The 13,435-nt window shown below is 37.8% G+C and overlaps 1 protein-coding gene across 5 annotated transcripts in view; it reads right to left on the reverse strand.

Moving 5' to 3' along the window:
• The window catches only part of LOC138051545 (uncharacterized), a 141,239-nt gene that overhangs the window by 12,943 nt on the left and 114,861 nt on the right, over positions 1-13,435 (reverse strand). For 4 of the 5 annotated variants that reach the window (XM_068897764.1, XM_068897765.1, XM_068897767.1 and 1 more), the window contains one exon: positions 222-3,236. In XM_068897764.1, the coding sequence (XP_068753865.1) occupies positions 222-3,206 (2,985 nt within the window). In that variant the 5' untranslated portion in view covers positions 3,207-3,236. Of the gene's footprint in view, positions 1-221; positions 3,237-13,435 lie in introns of those variants that run through there. The other variant, XM_068897769.1, reaches the window with a different exon arrangement.

Raw genomic sequence — 13,435 nt, forward strand, 5'->3', positions numbered from 1 at the left:
AACTATGAAAATATTTTTCACTTTCATTGGCACCAAGCAACCAGTCAACTATGGGGGGTGTGGTACAAACTGTGAGTTTTTAACATCCCATTTTCAAAAATATAGAGGAAAGCCAACAAATTTGTTTGCATATGCTGTACATGCAACTAAATATCTGGAATGCAGAAAAAACACCAGAAACTCTGTACAGGCTGAAAACATCAAAAACATTTTACATGTACCTGATTCTGAAGTGTGCTCACATGGCATTCCTCATGAAAGTCAGATTTTAAGACCTGTGCACTTGCACAATCAAGAGATGTTTTGTTTGATGGGAATGGTTTCTGGTTACTTTCCTTGCCACAATTCCTAGTTGAAGATTCTCTGTTGCTGCCTTCACAATGCAAGGAGTGCCTACAAGTCACTCTATTTAAAAGATGTTTAGTGCCTGAATTTAACTCTTTCTTTGTGAAAGAGTCACTTCCACAATTCTTGACGAACACTCCTGATTGAGGACTAGTGATGGATGATTCAGTCTTGACTGCATTGCTGCAATTAACGTTTGAAGATTCCTTGATGCCAACCGTACGGCAACCTTCACAAGACAACTGTACAAGAGGCTCAAAACTGATTCTGAAAGTCTCATACAAAGACAACATCACATTTTCTAGAGCAGATTGCACAGAGAAACAGAAACCATTTGAACTTGTCTCGTTCAAATGACGGGACTTGACTCTTAATACTGGTAACTCCTCGTCCACAAAAACAGAGAAGTGACAATACCTGCTATGTCGAGAAGCGAAAAAAGCAAAATTCATGGGTGGAGAATGACCATCAGCAACCTCAAGAACTTTTACATCGTTTAGCACTGGTTCTTTACTTGAGCTAAAAACCAAGCCATCAAATGCTAGTTCAGCTGTGCGCTTGTTGGAAAATTCATAGGAAAGGTATGAAACATGAACAGCGGGCTGAGATGACGAATCTGTTAAGTAATCAAAATTTGCACATTCTTTACCTGGTTCACCAAACTTAATCTCTACTAAAAGAGGAAGACAATCAATTTGAAAACACAGGGACAAACTTCTGAGTGGAAGTTCAAGATAGAAGTCATCCGTCTCCTCATAACTCTTTCTGAATTTGGGCTGCAAAAAGAGAGTGCTGACACTTTCACGGATCTGAAAGTTCAAATTCCTCAACTCTTTCAGCTCTTGAATTTTGCAAGAGGTTCTCCAAAACAGAATGCAAGATGAATTCTTGAAACGTGATATCGTTACCTCGTCATCATTTGAGAATTCGGAGTTGAATTCTGGATCTGGGAAAATAAAAAAGTGGACATATGGCTCTGCAAGGTAAGATACATGTATGTGACTGAAAAAACAAGAGTGCCCTGCAAAGTCAATTATTCCATGTTCCTCAGTGTCACTCTCCTCTGCAAGACTGACAAGGGCATCAAGATACTTCTTCCTGTCGTCTTTTTCTTTTTTCATGGTGACAAGACTGACAAGGGAAAACATCTCAGCCCTCTGATAGAGAGGCCTTTCTTTAAAACAACCAGGATTGAACTCAGCAGCCAAGTTGTCAACTTGGTACATGACATCATGATAGGATTCATCAGTTACAGGCGATTCCTTTAGTGAATCAACAAAACACTTTTCAGCTTCCTCTTTGTTGCCCAAGCACAACTGAAAGAGACCAGTCATACTTTGACACAGCTTGATGACAGGACAGTAAAGTTGAATCCCCAGACTACAGTAAATTTCAAGAGCTTTATTTAATTGGTCAATAGCTGCACCTTTGTCAACTTTCTGCAGAATCAGTCCAGCTTGGACATGCGCACTACCTGCTTTGGGCGAGATTTCACCAAAACTATACATATGCATTTCCACTGCTTTTTGCACTGAATTTACAAGAAGAATCTCTCTGGTATGCTCAAAGTTTCTCTCTTCAATTTGTAGTTGTGCAAGCTTCAAGGAAATGTCTGCAACTTCAAAGTGCTGACTGTTTAAATCCTGAAAAAAGGTCAAAGCTTCAGCAAGGTTTGTAGAGGCATCACCAAAGTTGTTGTTCAGCATGGCACAAGAACCTAATAATTTCTTGCAATATGCCACTAAATGGTTTCTCCCAAAGTGCTTGATCAAAATTGCATCAGCTTGCTTTAGGTCATTTTCAGCATTACTCGTCATTCCACAGCCATATTTAAACCGACCAACTTGAAACAGCATCAACCCGTACAAGGGATCCTTTCTTCCACCCGTCAAAAGCAAGGCAGCTTCCAGCTTATCCAATAACTTCAAAGCTTCCTCATGAAGACCATTCCTGTGGTTAACTCTTGCAGCTGTGAAAACTGTTCTTATGAGGTCTGCATTCAAAGACTGTGCATCTGTCTTCTCTAAAAAAAGAAGCAAGTGAGAGCTACAATCCCAAAGCTCTTGTACTTCAATTTTTTCACCAGTTTGCTCTTTGAGTTGGATTTCCATCAACCATTTCCTAACATCAATTTTAGAGGCTCTTCTCGCACCAAAGTTGTACTTTCCACCAATCCTGAGAATAAGGCAACACTTTTCAAAGTTTCCACACTCACTCAAAAGATCAGCAGTTCTTCTCAAAACCTTCATAGGCAGATTAGTGTCTTTTGTTGACCTCATGGTGATGTCATGACACAAGTCAGCTGCATCATTGCAAAAATCACATGCCTTCTTATAATCTCCAAGGATCATGTACAACGCTGCTAAGTTTAACGTGACAACAGCATTTTTCAGATGGTCCTCCTCTTGCTGGAACCACTCTTTGGCTTTGGAAAAGCATTCCCCACTTCTTTCATACATCCCTTTTATACTCAACATTACCCCAAGATCATTCATCAGAAAACTGGCATCAGGAGAATCATAGTTTTCAATGACAAAAGTCTGAACATTTCCCAAATATTCAATGTTTCCTTGTTTGAAGGCTAAAGAACCAAGGGCATAGAGGCTGTTTATGGGACTGAATCTCTCATCATCAAATTCCCTAAACAAAAAGATAAAATCCGGTACAGTGTCCTCCAAATGTTTTAAAACTACCTGTTTGCAATAATGAAGAACAACAATAAAGTTCTTTTCCATTTCTTGGGTACCATCGGCTGAATGGCAAGATCCTTTGTCAATATCCTGGCAATTGTTTGCTCCTTCTGGCTTTTTACCTCTCTGCCATCGTAGCAAAAGAAGCTGCAACAGTGGAGGCACATCCATGCCGACTGGCCAGCTAACGTTTACATGTACCTGCAAGAATGAACAGTGCATACCAGGTCACAACAATTAAGTGCCTCTACCACAGAGAGTATAAAGTGCAAGTTGCATGCTGCAAGTTGAGGTTGCAGGACATTGTTTTACCGTAACTGAAACAGACCAAACCTTTACAAAAATGCTATCTTAACCATTAAACATTATCTATAGCATAGTGTTTAGGCCTAATGTTAACATTAGTAAAGGTTTGGGTTGTTTCAGATATGGTGACACAACGACAGGTGTAATCCTAACCTGGAACCTGCAGTTTACAGCCTCCAACTCTACCCCAAAGTTGTGAATCACCTTGCCAGAACACATAAATACAGTCTTTATAAGAGCCTTAAAAAGCTGAACATACATGTATTTAACCCATTGACTCTTGGGAGTGAGACTTTACTCACAGATTTTACTCTAATGCCAGATGATTTTACTCATCAACTGCAGTGTCCTAGGGCACCTGATGAGTCAATGGGTGTAAGTTGCTTACTCTTATTTGAGCTGATATGTCTTCATTCCACATCTATATTTAAGCACATTACAAGAGAGGACTCAAAATTAGGACTAAAAAAGATATTGTATATATTAACGGGGACATAGTTTTTCAGTGAGTTATTAACAGAGACATAGTTTTTCACTGAGTTATTAACTCATTGACTCCAAGGGGTTCCCCATTGATGAGTAAAATTGTTTGGCGTTAGACAGAGTAAAATGGCCGGTTTCGGTTTGGGTTAATAGACTCATCACATTGCCTCCTCTTTCCTTTCCTTTTCTTTCAAATAATGTAAATTTAGCACAAATGAAGACCAATCCTTTTTTCATTTCTCTTTCAGTATGAGACCTTTTTTTTAGTGAAGTTCAGTGCAAATACATAATCTATGCAGGTTAATACATTTAATTGTCCCTTTTTCAAAAGCAAGGCAAACAAATCCGTGAATTTGGTTGTCCTCGGTTGATTAATCCTTGGTTGCCCATCAGGAAACCAACCCATTGCAATTAAATGCATGCCGTGTTAAGATGCTATCACACAAAGATCGAGATTGAATGTCCCACAGTGCACCTGTGTTTTGTTTATGAAAGTCTGGATTTTGAAAACAGTATCTTCCATTGTTGGTGACATTGACTCTTGCATTTTCCTTCTGTAAAAGCTATTCCAAACACCGGAAAATGCTCAGCTGGTGCAAATCAATAATAAATATAATTATTATTAACATCACACTACTATCGGACATCAACAATAGAAAGCCAACAACCAAGTCAGGTAGTGCATAATTTTCTATTTTTGGCTGGGTTGTCTGTTATTTTTTCCTCAGGCTACCAAACACTGGTCACCCAGTAAACTCTCTCAGACTGGTTGTCTCCGATGACTGGACAACCCCTTTTTCGAGTACCCCATATGAATCATAGCAGCTTAATCACATGCAGCCATGTCCCATGATTCTTATGTGGTTTGTAGTTGTCTTGCATGTTTGTTTGTTTTGTTGTTGTTTTTTTACCACCCTACCCCTTCCTCTATTTCCCTTTTACATCAAAGTGACAGGTGGTGGGAATGGATACTCATGGCTTGCTTGCAGAAATCCACTAGCCATGGGGGCAGTGTTCTATCTAGGGGCTTGGGTTGTCCACAGTGGAAGCCCATGAATATCCTAAGCACACACCTTACAGTTACATCAGGCATTTAAGAACTGTGTGAGCTCAATGTCTTTCAGGTGTCATGCCCAAATGACAAGAATCAACATCATGACGCATTTACGGAAGAAGAATTTACGCAAGCTGTTCTAAATAGGTTACTGTAACATTCTTTCCTGTACATTTGTTGTCTTTGATGACGTGGCAAACACTTTCTCTTTGGTCGTGTCTGTGATTTTTGTCCCGCAAAACTTTGTGAGGTGTCCAGGTTTCTTACATTTTTGGCAGATCACTGATCTGGCTTTACATTCAGGGTCTCGTGAGAAATGGCCTTCCGCCTGCATCGGTAGCAATTCCCTCTTTTCTTTTTGTCGGAAACCTGTTGCTTGTCATCCAACCCACAAACAATTTCACTCTTGGAATCATTCTCAATCAACCTAGCTTGATTTTTGGGCCACTTCCATTGACCTGGTAATCTCTTGTGCCTTTTCAAGTGTAAGTGTTCCACCTGCTTTGAGAAATTTCTTGCAAAGATTGCGTGACCTACATTTATCGATAAACTGATCACACCTTTGTTCTTCCTTGCCATCTCCAAATTCGCAGATCTTCGACAGCTGGAATAATCTAAGCACAAATTGATTGGCTGTCTCTGATTCTTCCTGTTTTGACTGTCGAAACTGGTGTTGCTCAAAAGGAATGTTGACCTGATGTGAAAAATGTGCGTCTAGAGAACTTGTGGCTTTCGCATACTTGCAATCACTTTCTGGAAGTGGTCTTGGGTCGCTCAGGCATGTCAAAAATATCCTGGACGTCTTTCCCGTGCAGTGAAGGAGGAATGCTTTCCTCTGGGAATCCTTTGTAATGCCTTTAGTTTTGAGAAAGAACTCAAATGAACATTTCCAGCGTCGCCATCTGGGACAAACACTAGTTGGGTTGCCTTTCCATACATACATACTTTATTTGTCAATGTAGGTCAGCAAACTGTCATACTTTGCAGTCGAACAGGCTAATGTTAACCACCAATTTCCTGTATTTATGTCTTCCTGGGATTTATTAACGATTGCCTTTTCATCCTCAGTAAAAAGGAGGCGGAAAAAACATATGTTGATGGGGTGTGAAGCACACAAACAAACAGTTGATGTAATCAGTAAGGTATCCAGGTCAACAGAGCTAGATATTAACTACAGTTTAAGCTAAAGCGGAAGCAGCCAATAACATTAAGATTGCCCATCTGTCCAAGTTTGATGCTTTTAGGTTGAACAGAGACCAAGTTACTGACTTTACAAAATAGTTTAAAAATCCATTTTAAGAGTTTACAGTATATGGTTTTGGGGAATGCAGCCTCAAAATTAAAGACTGATGTTTGCATCGATTTTTAACTATGTTTTACAGTTTGTACCTTGGTCTCTGACCTAAAAGCATTGGACAGATGGTCAATCTCAATGTTATCATTCATGTGATGGTATCAATTAATTGATTGGTTCAAATTTGAAACTCGCCCCAGTTCCTGCACAATGCCGGAATGGCCTATAAGTAACAAGTGACCTGGACATGTATACATGTAGAGCATGACATTAAAAACCAGAAATACAAAGCTAGGACAAAGACAATGACTAAAACAATCAATTTTGTGTACAACAACAAAGAAGGAACGACCAAGATGAAAAAGAGGTTAGGGGTAGCACAAGCAACAAACATTAATTAATATAGCTATAACAGGGAAATTTGGTACAGAATGCTTGCTCATTGTAGACTAGCTACAGCCTGGGATATTCAATGACACAAAACCAAACCAAAAATCAATTGAAATCATTTGTTAGATTGACGTTCGATTGGTTCAGGAATCAAACATGATCGAACTGGAAGTTTTTCGGCAAGTTCAATCATAACTTCCCTTACAGAACACCAAAGAACTAAATTGACACGATTACAGTGTAATTCAACTTGATTTTGTTTGGCAGAAAAATAAAATGGCATACAAAAATTAATAAGCTTTCAGTCTCAATAGAACTGGAAGGATTTCACTCTTTAAACCATGTTTTAGGGCAATTATGAAAGCTATTATTAATACGTTACAAATAACTAACATCTTTATTGTTTAGGTGATTCAAAACTGACAAATTCACAATACTGGATAACATGAACAGGACAGTAAACTATGTAATCAGTCTTTACAACACTTGGAATAACACCGACCAGTGATATTCTTAAGCTAGTCAGAGAAGAGTCAATTAAAACCCGGTTGCTAAAGTTTCGTTTACCACCACTTCCAGAATGATTAGTTTCACACTGAATGTTCGATTGCGTTTGATTGGCAAAAAATTTTGGTTAGTCCGATTATGTTTGATTACCGAACCCAATCGAACTCAATGGAGCGATTGGGTTCGATTGAGTTTGCCGGGCTGCAGTGACCTTGATTTGATTTGCGTTAACTTGTTAATTTCAATTTACAGTGTCCCCGATTAGTGCTCTACAGCGCTAGAAGATTAGACACTTAAATAAAGTTCCTTGCCTTTCCTTTTTTTTCCCTTTACAAACACATTTAAAAGACAATAATTATTACAAAAACACAGATTTGTCTTCTTCATTCATAGTATCATCAGCACAAAAATACATGAAAAAGGTGACACAGCTGCACCCTAGCAAGGCCTCTTCCACAACAAAATAAAGAACACAGAGGAAATCAGAATTTACATGTAACCAGCACAGCTTATTGTTACAAGGATCAAGGAAGAAGGTATTTAACTTTTAATTAAATAAGGTGCTTTATAAAAGCTGCGAAAGCATTCCTGATTAAAAATTGTTCATGCATACATGTACAAATAATTATTTCAATCAAGCCTAAAATAATAAGAGGGATGTTGAGTGATCATGGTTAAAGGAAGCTTGGGTGATGTTGGTGGCAGTGTTACTCTAGCACTCACACATGAAAATTTGGATGTGGTTTTACTGATGCTTATGTAACCTGCATACAAAATTTTGCACGTGCAATACATGTATGCTGACTAACTGTCACCCTCATATTGTTAGGGTTAACCGATCTGTGAGTAAACAGGGCCTAAAATTAGAACTTGTACTATTAATATTCCTCATGTGACTCATGTGTGTCATATGAATGAAGTACACTGTACTTAATTACACTCACAGCTGCAAACCTCATATCTAATTTCACCCTAAGCATAATCCACAGCGTTGTTTGTAGGCAAATTTCTGGCATTTTTAAGATGTTATAATTACACTTTTTACTTGTGGTTAAATTGTTATGCACTTACAAGTACCTGCAAGTGATTAGTAATCATAAAAGATTAAGTATATTGTTCCATTAACATTAAATCAAAAGGAAAACAAAAGAAACCGTCTTGAATTTATGATTCCCCACAAAGAAGGTGCTTAGACAACCTGGCACCACATGATATTGTCACAACTATTTCAAGGTCAACCAAAAAAAGGATCTTTGAGCACAAAGACAATGACAGGGTACATGTAAAATGAAAATACTATTGTTTTCAATGACAAAAAGCAGCTCAACCAGCATGCCTGATCAAACCATAAATATTATTTTTATAATAAGGGCAACCCTGTCTCAGCAGAGCCTGCTCGAAAAGTTTAATTCCTTCCACACCAAAATAATTAAATGCAGCAAACTTTTGTCATTCTTAACAACAGCAACTCTAGCCTCCACTGTCCTACTGGACTGTTTAGCCATTAGATTTTACTTTAAAAGTATTTTTAATTGAAAATACTTAGTCGAATACATGTGATGGCCAAGAAAGAACAATAACCAAGCTTTAGTCAACCCCCGAGTATGATCAAACGAAAAAATTAATACTGAACAGGAGGATCTAAAATTTCCATGTAAGATTAAGGGGTGAAAGGGGTAATTAAGAAACGTTTTCATTTAATAGGAAAGAGATTAAAGTCTGCACACGCAATACTTTTTTACTAAGTAATGATAATGGCACTCATAAAATCAACTACTGGGAGTCATCAAAGAAATGAAGCTGGCAGCTTTCCAAACATCCTTTGTTTACAACAGAATGAGAGCAGGGTGGCAAAGCAGTTAAAATTCATGGAAATCAAGCTCAACCAGTTTTAGAGGATTATAGAAGTTGGCAACATTCAGCCATTCAACAGATGATCCTTTCTTGTAGTACTTTGAACACAAGGTGAAACGACAGCTGGAAAAAGTATGTGCTGATACCCTGAACAGAACACCAGTTGCGTATGTATGACTTGAGGGTTGTGCAAAAAAAGATTTCTGAAATATAGAGAGCTACAACTTAAATACATTTGTAACAACCATGTACTTACCTCCTGTAAAAACTAATGGTCACTGGACTACAAATTCAAGTCCCTGTTACAAAAGCTACAATTATTATTATACCAATGGGATCTTATTTCTCTTTACAAGAAAAAGCATAAAAAACTAAGAGTATTTGAAGTGTGTTTTCCCACACTTACACTACACATACGTAGTGTGAGGGCACATTTACAAAATTGAAGTGGTGGTAACTCTAGCCACCATTGTATTGTATTTTCAGAGTGTGCTGTTCCCTGAACACAGATACCAAATGCATTTAAATCATGTTTTTGACAAGACTTGTAAACTTTCTTCAAGAAAGGAAGATACATCTAGTTTGCTTTGGTTATGAATATGAAGTAAATGCACTGCACTTCTCACTAAATTGCTACTTTATAAAATACTTATGACATACAGTAATGTATCCTACAAATATTCAGCATCCAGATTTTAATACAATTAAACTCCCAGTCACTAGGTTCACTATAACAATAACTGTTCTAGCAATTTTCATTTTTAATCTCACTGAAAAGAAAAGATACTCATCCTAATGCAATATATGTAACAAGGCTGTTGCCTAACAGGAGCCCGGTAGCCTGGGGCTCCCAAAGAATAGCTCTGGGCGCCTTAATTTTTCACAGCAACACCTTTCACTTCATATGTTGGGCTCCTAAGTTCTCAGCGTTTAGCTATGAGGGCCCCTTTAAAATTTTCTTAGGCAGCAGCCTTGTGTAATGATGAAAACAAAAATCTATTTGATGAAAGCAATCTGGATTGTAATGAAAGACTCTTTGACCTTAGTCTGCATCACACCCATCTCTTAAAACCCCAAAACAGATGCATCTTTCTAACAACATGCACAGATTCAACCACATTTACTCTATTGCAACTTATTAGCCGATTATAAAATGATTATACATTCAATCCTAGCTCAAGAATGAACCAAAGTTTTGAAAAAAATAGAAAGCAGTCACTATTTAAGTCACTTCATCATCACTTTCACCTTGAGCTAGTGCAACTTTGCTTGTCTTTCATGCACTTTCAGTTTCCTAAAACAAATTCATACCTATTCAAATCAATGCTCAAGATTAAACCAATAAGCTTTATGGAACAACAGGAAATTAATCAATAAAGTGATTTCATTTTCATTTTCGATTTAAAGCTTTTTATTTATGACCAAACATGCATACACAGCACTTTCAGTTACCAAGGAATTTCTAAGAAAACATGACTTGATGTGCTCCAAAACCACAAAATCCTTTCAGTCATGAACATCTTAATAGCTCTTATGAAATCAGTAACCCTTACACATTTAAATGTCAGTCAGCGAACCTGAATGGAAAACAAATGCCTCTTGGTTTTTAGAACTTCCTTAGAAATTCCACAAGAATAATTTTATCACCACAACAATTTGACCACGTCAAAAATAATATTGATTTAACACATGGCATCCTGTAAATTCAATTTTTAAGACCTTCAAAAGAAGGATATCCTGATGACATCTCTTGTGCCGGAGACGTAACCCTTATTAAAATTTTAATCAGGTAATATCTAACAAGGTATTCAATGCTTGGCCATTGCCATTAACATAACATTCCTACACTGTCTGGAGACAGATTTACATGACTTCACTGGAGACACAATTTTAGTAAAAATAAAATAATATTCTAAATTAACTTATTTTCAGTTGGGTGTAAGCTCAGTTGATTTTTGAACTGCGCAAATGAGCATTTACATTCTGAACAAATAGCTCCAAAATGCTCTTACTGTATGCCAATTTCACGTGGTCAGGACAAGCAGAGTTCTTTGTTTGCAGAGTTCACAGCAGTCCAAGGAGGACTGTTTCTCAAGCAATCCCTTATGTCAGATCCACAAAGCAGATCAGACCTTGAAAAAAGAGTATTAAAATTTTACCCACATTGCTTTAGTATTTATCCGGAAAAAACACAAAGAGACATCGAGGCCACTTTCAAATGTTGTGCTACTGCCAAGCTGAACTAATTATTCAGAAATTAAATTTGATTTTAGCATGAAAGTAGCGTGATGTTTGAAAACATTTAGTGTGGCAGTTTGAATTAAGTTCCACACGGCAATCCAATTCAATAGCATGCCATGTCACAAGCACTAGCATGACATAGTTTCAAATGTTGTGCTACTGCTGTGCCGAAATCAATTCATAATTGTTATGAAAATTAATCTGCTGTGCATGCTGCAAGTGACCGCTGGATAGAAGATGTGTTTTGTTGTTTTCTTCACTTTGAATTTGTTGCAACTGAAGTAAATTTGATGTTTGAAACCACTCCTGTGCTATTGTTGTGCCACTGCCAAGTCCAATTCATTTAAGTTTCCACGCAGCAGAAGCCTAACGTTTGAAGCAGGCCTAATTCAATCAAAGAGAGACACCCAAAGAAATGAGTAATTGGTCAAAGGAAGAAAAGTTGCTGTTAAGTGCATGGACCACTGAATTTGAGGGGAAAGGTCATCCACACGACAGGGAAGAGCTGAAAGCCTGATGCGAATGCTCTCTGTATGAGCTTTTATTATATTCTTCAAAATGCAAAACAAGATCAGAATCATTTCATGAGACAATGATCACTGACAATCCCTGCTAAGACAACATCAAGGTAAGTGAGTAGAATAACCTTGGGGTGTAAAAAAGTTTTGCATTAAAGTCTGTAAATAGCAATGCCTGTTTTTACATAAAACAACCATTTTGTCAAGACGTTACGACAACAAATGGGCATGTCAGAGAGGGTATCGAATGCAGAAAACAAAATAGTTGGGTCAGGCCACCTCCAATGCAAGGAACTAAACCAGTTAATTCACTTTGTTGCAGTAAAATTACTGAAAAAATTAAAATATTACTGTCCCCCAGCAACAAATCCAACAATTTCCCACAATTCAAATTTGAAAATTACTCCACTCTGAAGACAATTTCACCTGAGGTTGTTGAAACACCGACGATTTTACTTCACCATTTTTTTTATTCCACCAATAAACCAGCCCTGGTGGATATCTCAGGCTTGGAGAGTCTAATGCACAAGTAATTTTTTGTTAAAACAAATCTGAAAGGTAATACCACTTAATGAAAATCCCAAACCTCATGCCTCTACTAAAAAAATTAAAGCCCTGGAAAAGTATTGAGGACCATGTCAATAAATTTTGTTAGTATATACTAAAACAGTGGATAGCGTTGAACTCGCGCACTGATTGGCTCGTCAAACTCTGGATATCCTGTGCTATTTACCTCCGAGTAACTCAGGACAAAATGGCATCCCGATTTGCATCCATGACAAGTGAAGAAAACATCAAAATTAATTTTTTGTGGTGTATATTATCTCACTGTTTTAGTATATACTAATACAACTATTCACCTCAGTGTCGGTGGCTAGAGTTTTTTTTTTCCTCGCCGCTCGGTAAATATCCACCGCTAGCCACCTCCACTTCGGTCAATAGTTGTTAATTCTCGCATATTGCCAAGGTTAACCACCCATAATGCATTGTTCTATTGAGGCATCAATAGACAGTCACGTGAGTGTATAATTATCTAGACCCTCAAACTTTTCCGCCAAATTTCAAAGACCTTGTCTCTCTCTCCTGTTCTCTGTTTTTAAACCCAGGCAGTTTTGAGGTACGAAACTTCGTCGTTTATAACTCTAAGACCAGCTTTCTAAAACGGGCAATTCGTACATTAGTTTCACAATTTGCTATTAGGACCTGAAAAGTTAACGGGACTTTCGACAAACGAGCCCCTGGTTAGAAATTTGAAAACAACACTAGCATCACAACAGATGTATCCTAAAAATATTTACCATTTAGCTCGTCAATTATAAAGGGAGAGAGACAATTTTGTATGTAACTTGTTCGCGACGGTGATGGGCGCGTAGCTGGCTGATTAGGCTAATATGCGCCCGGAACGATCTAGAACAGTGTGGGTATGGAATACATGAAGCGGCAGCTGACAGAGGAACGACAGCTCTCGATTTCCTTGCTGATCTGCGTTTGTTACGTTTGCTTCACACAAGGATGCTCCACTATGGATGGTCGCCCGCCATTTGGTGTGGGTAAACTCCTTAATTAAGAGCGTTATATCATAATACTGAGGAACTATCCGCGCTTAAAATAATTCTTTACGTATTAATTAAGCCCAGAAATTTCTTTTGCAGTTATTAAATGGGAAGCAAAAGAAAGGTTCTTGACCGCTGTAGTTCAATAAAAGCCCACGAATCCTACCATGTGCTGGGGATTAATATTGATTTTGCATGAT

Source organism: Montipora capricornis, chromosome 6, assembly GCF_036669925.1.
Source record: "Montipora capricornis isolate CH-2021 chromosome 6, ASM3666992v2, whole genome shotgun sequence".
NCBI classification, from domain to species: Eukaryota; Metazoa; Cnidaria; class Anthozoa; order Scleractinia; family Acroporidae; genus Montipora; species Montipora capricornis.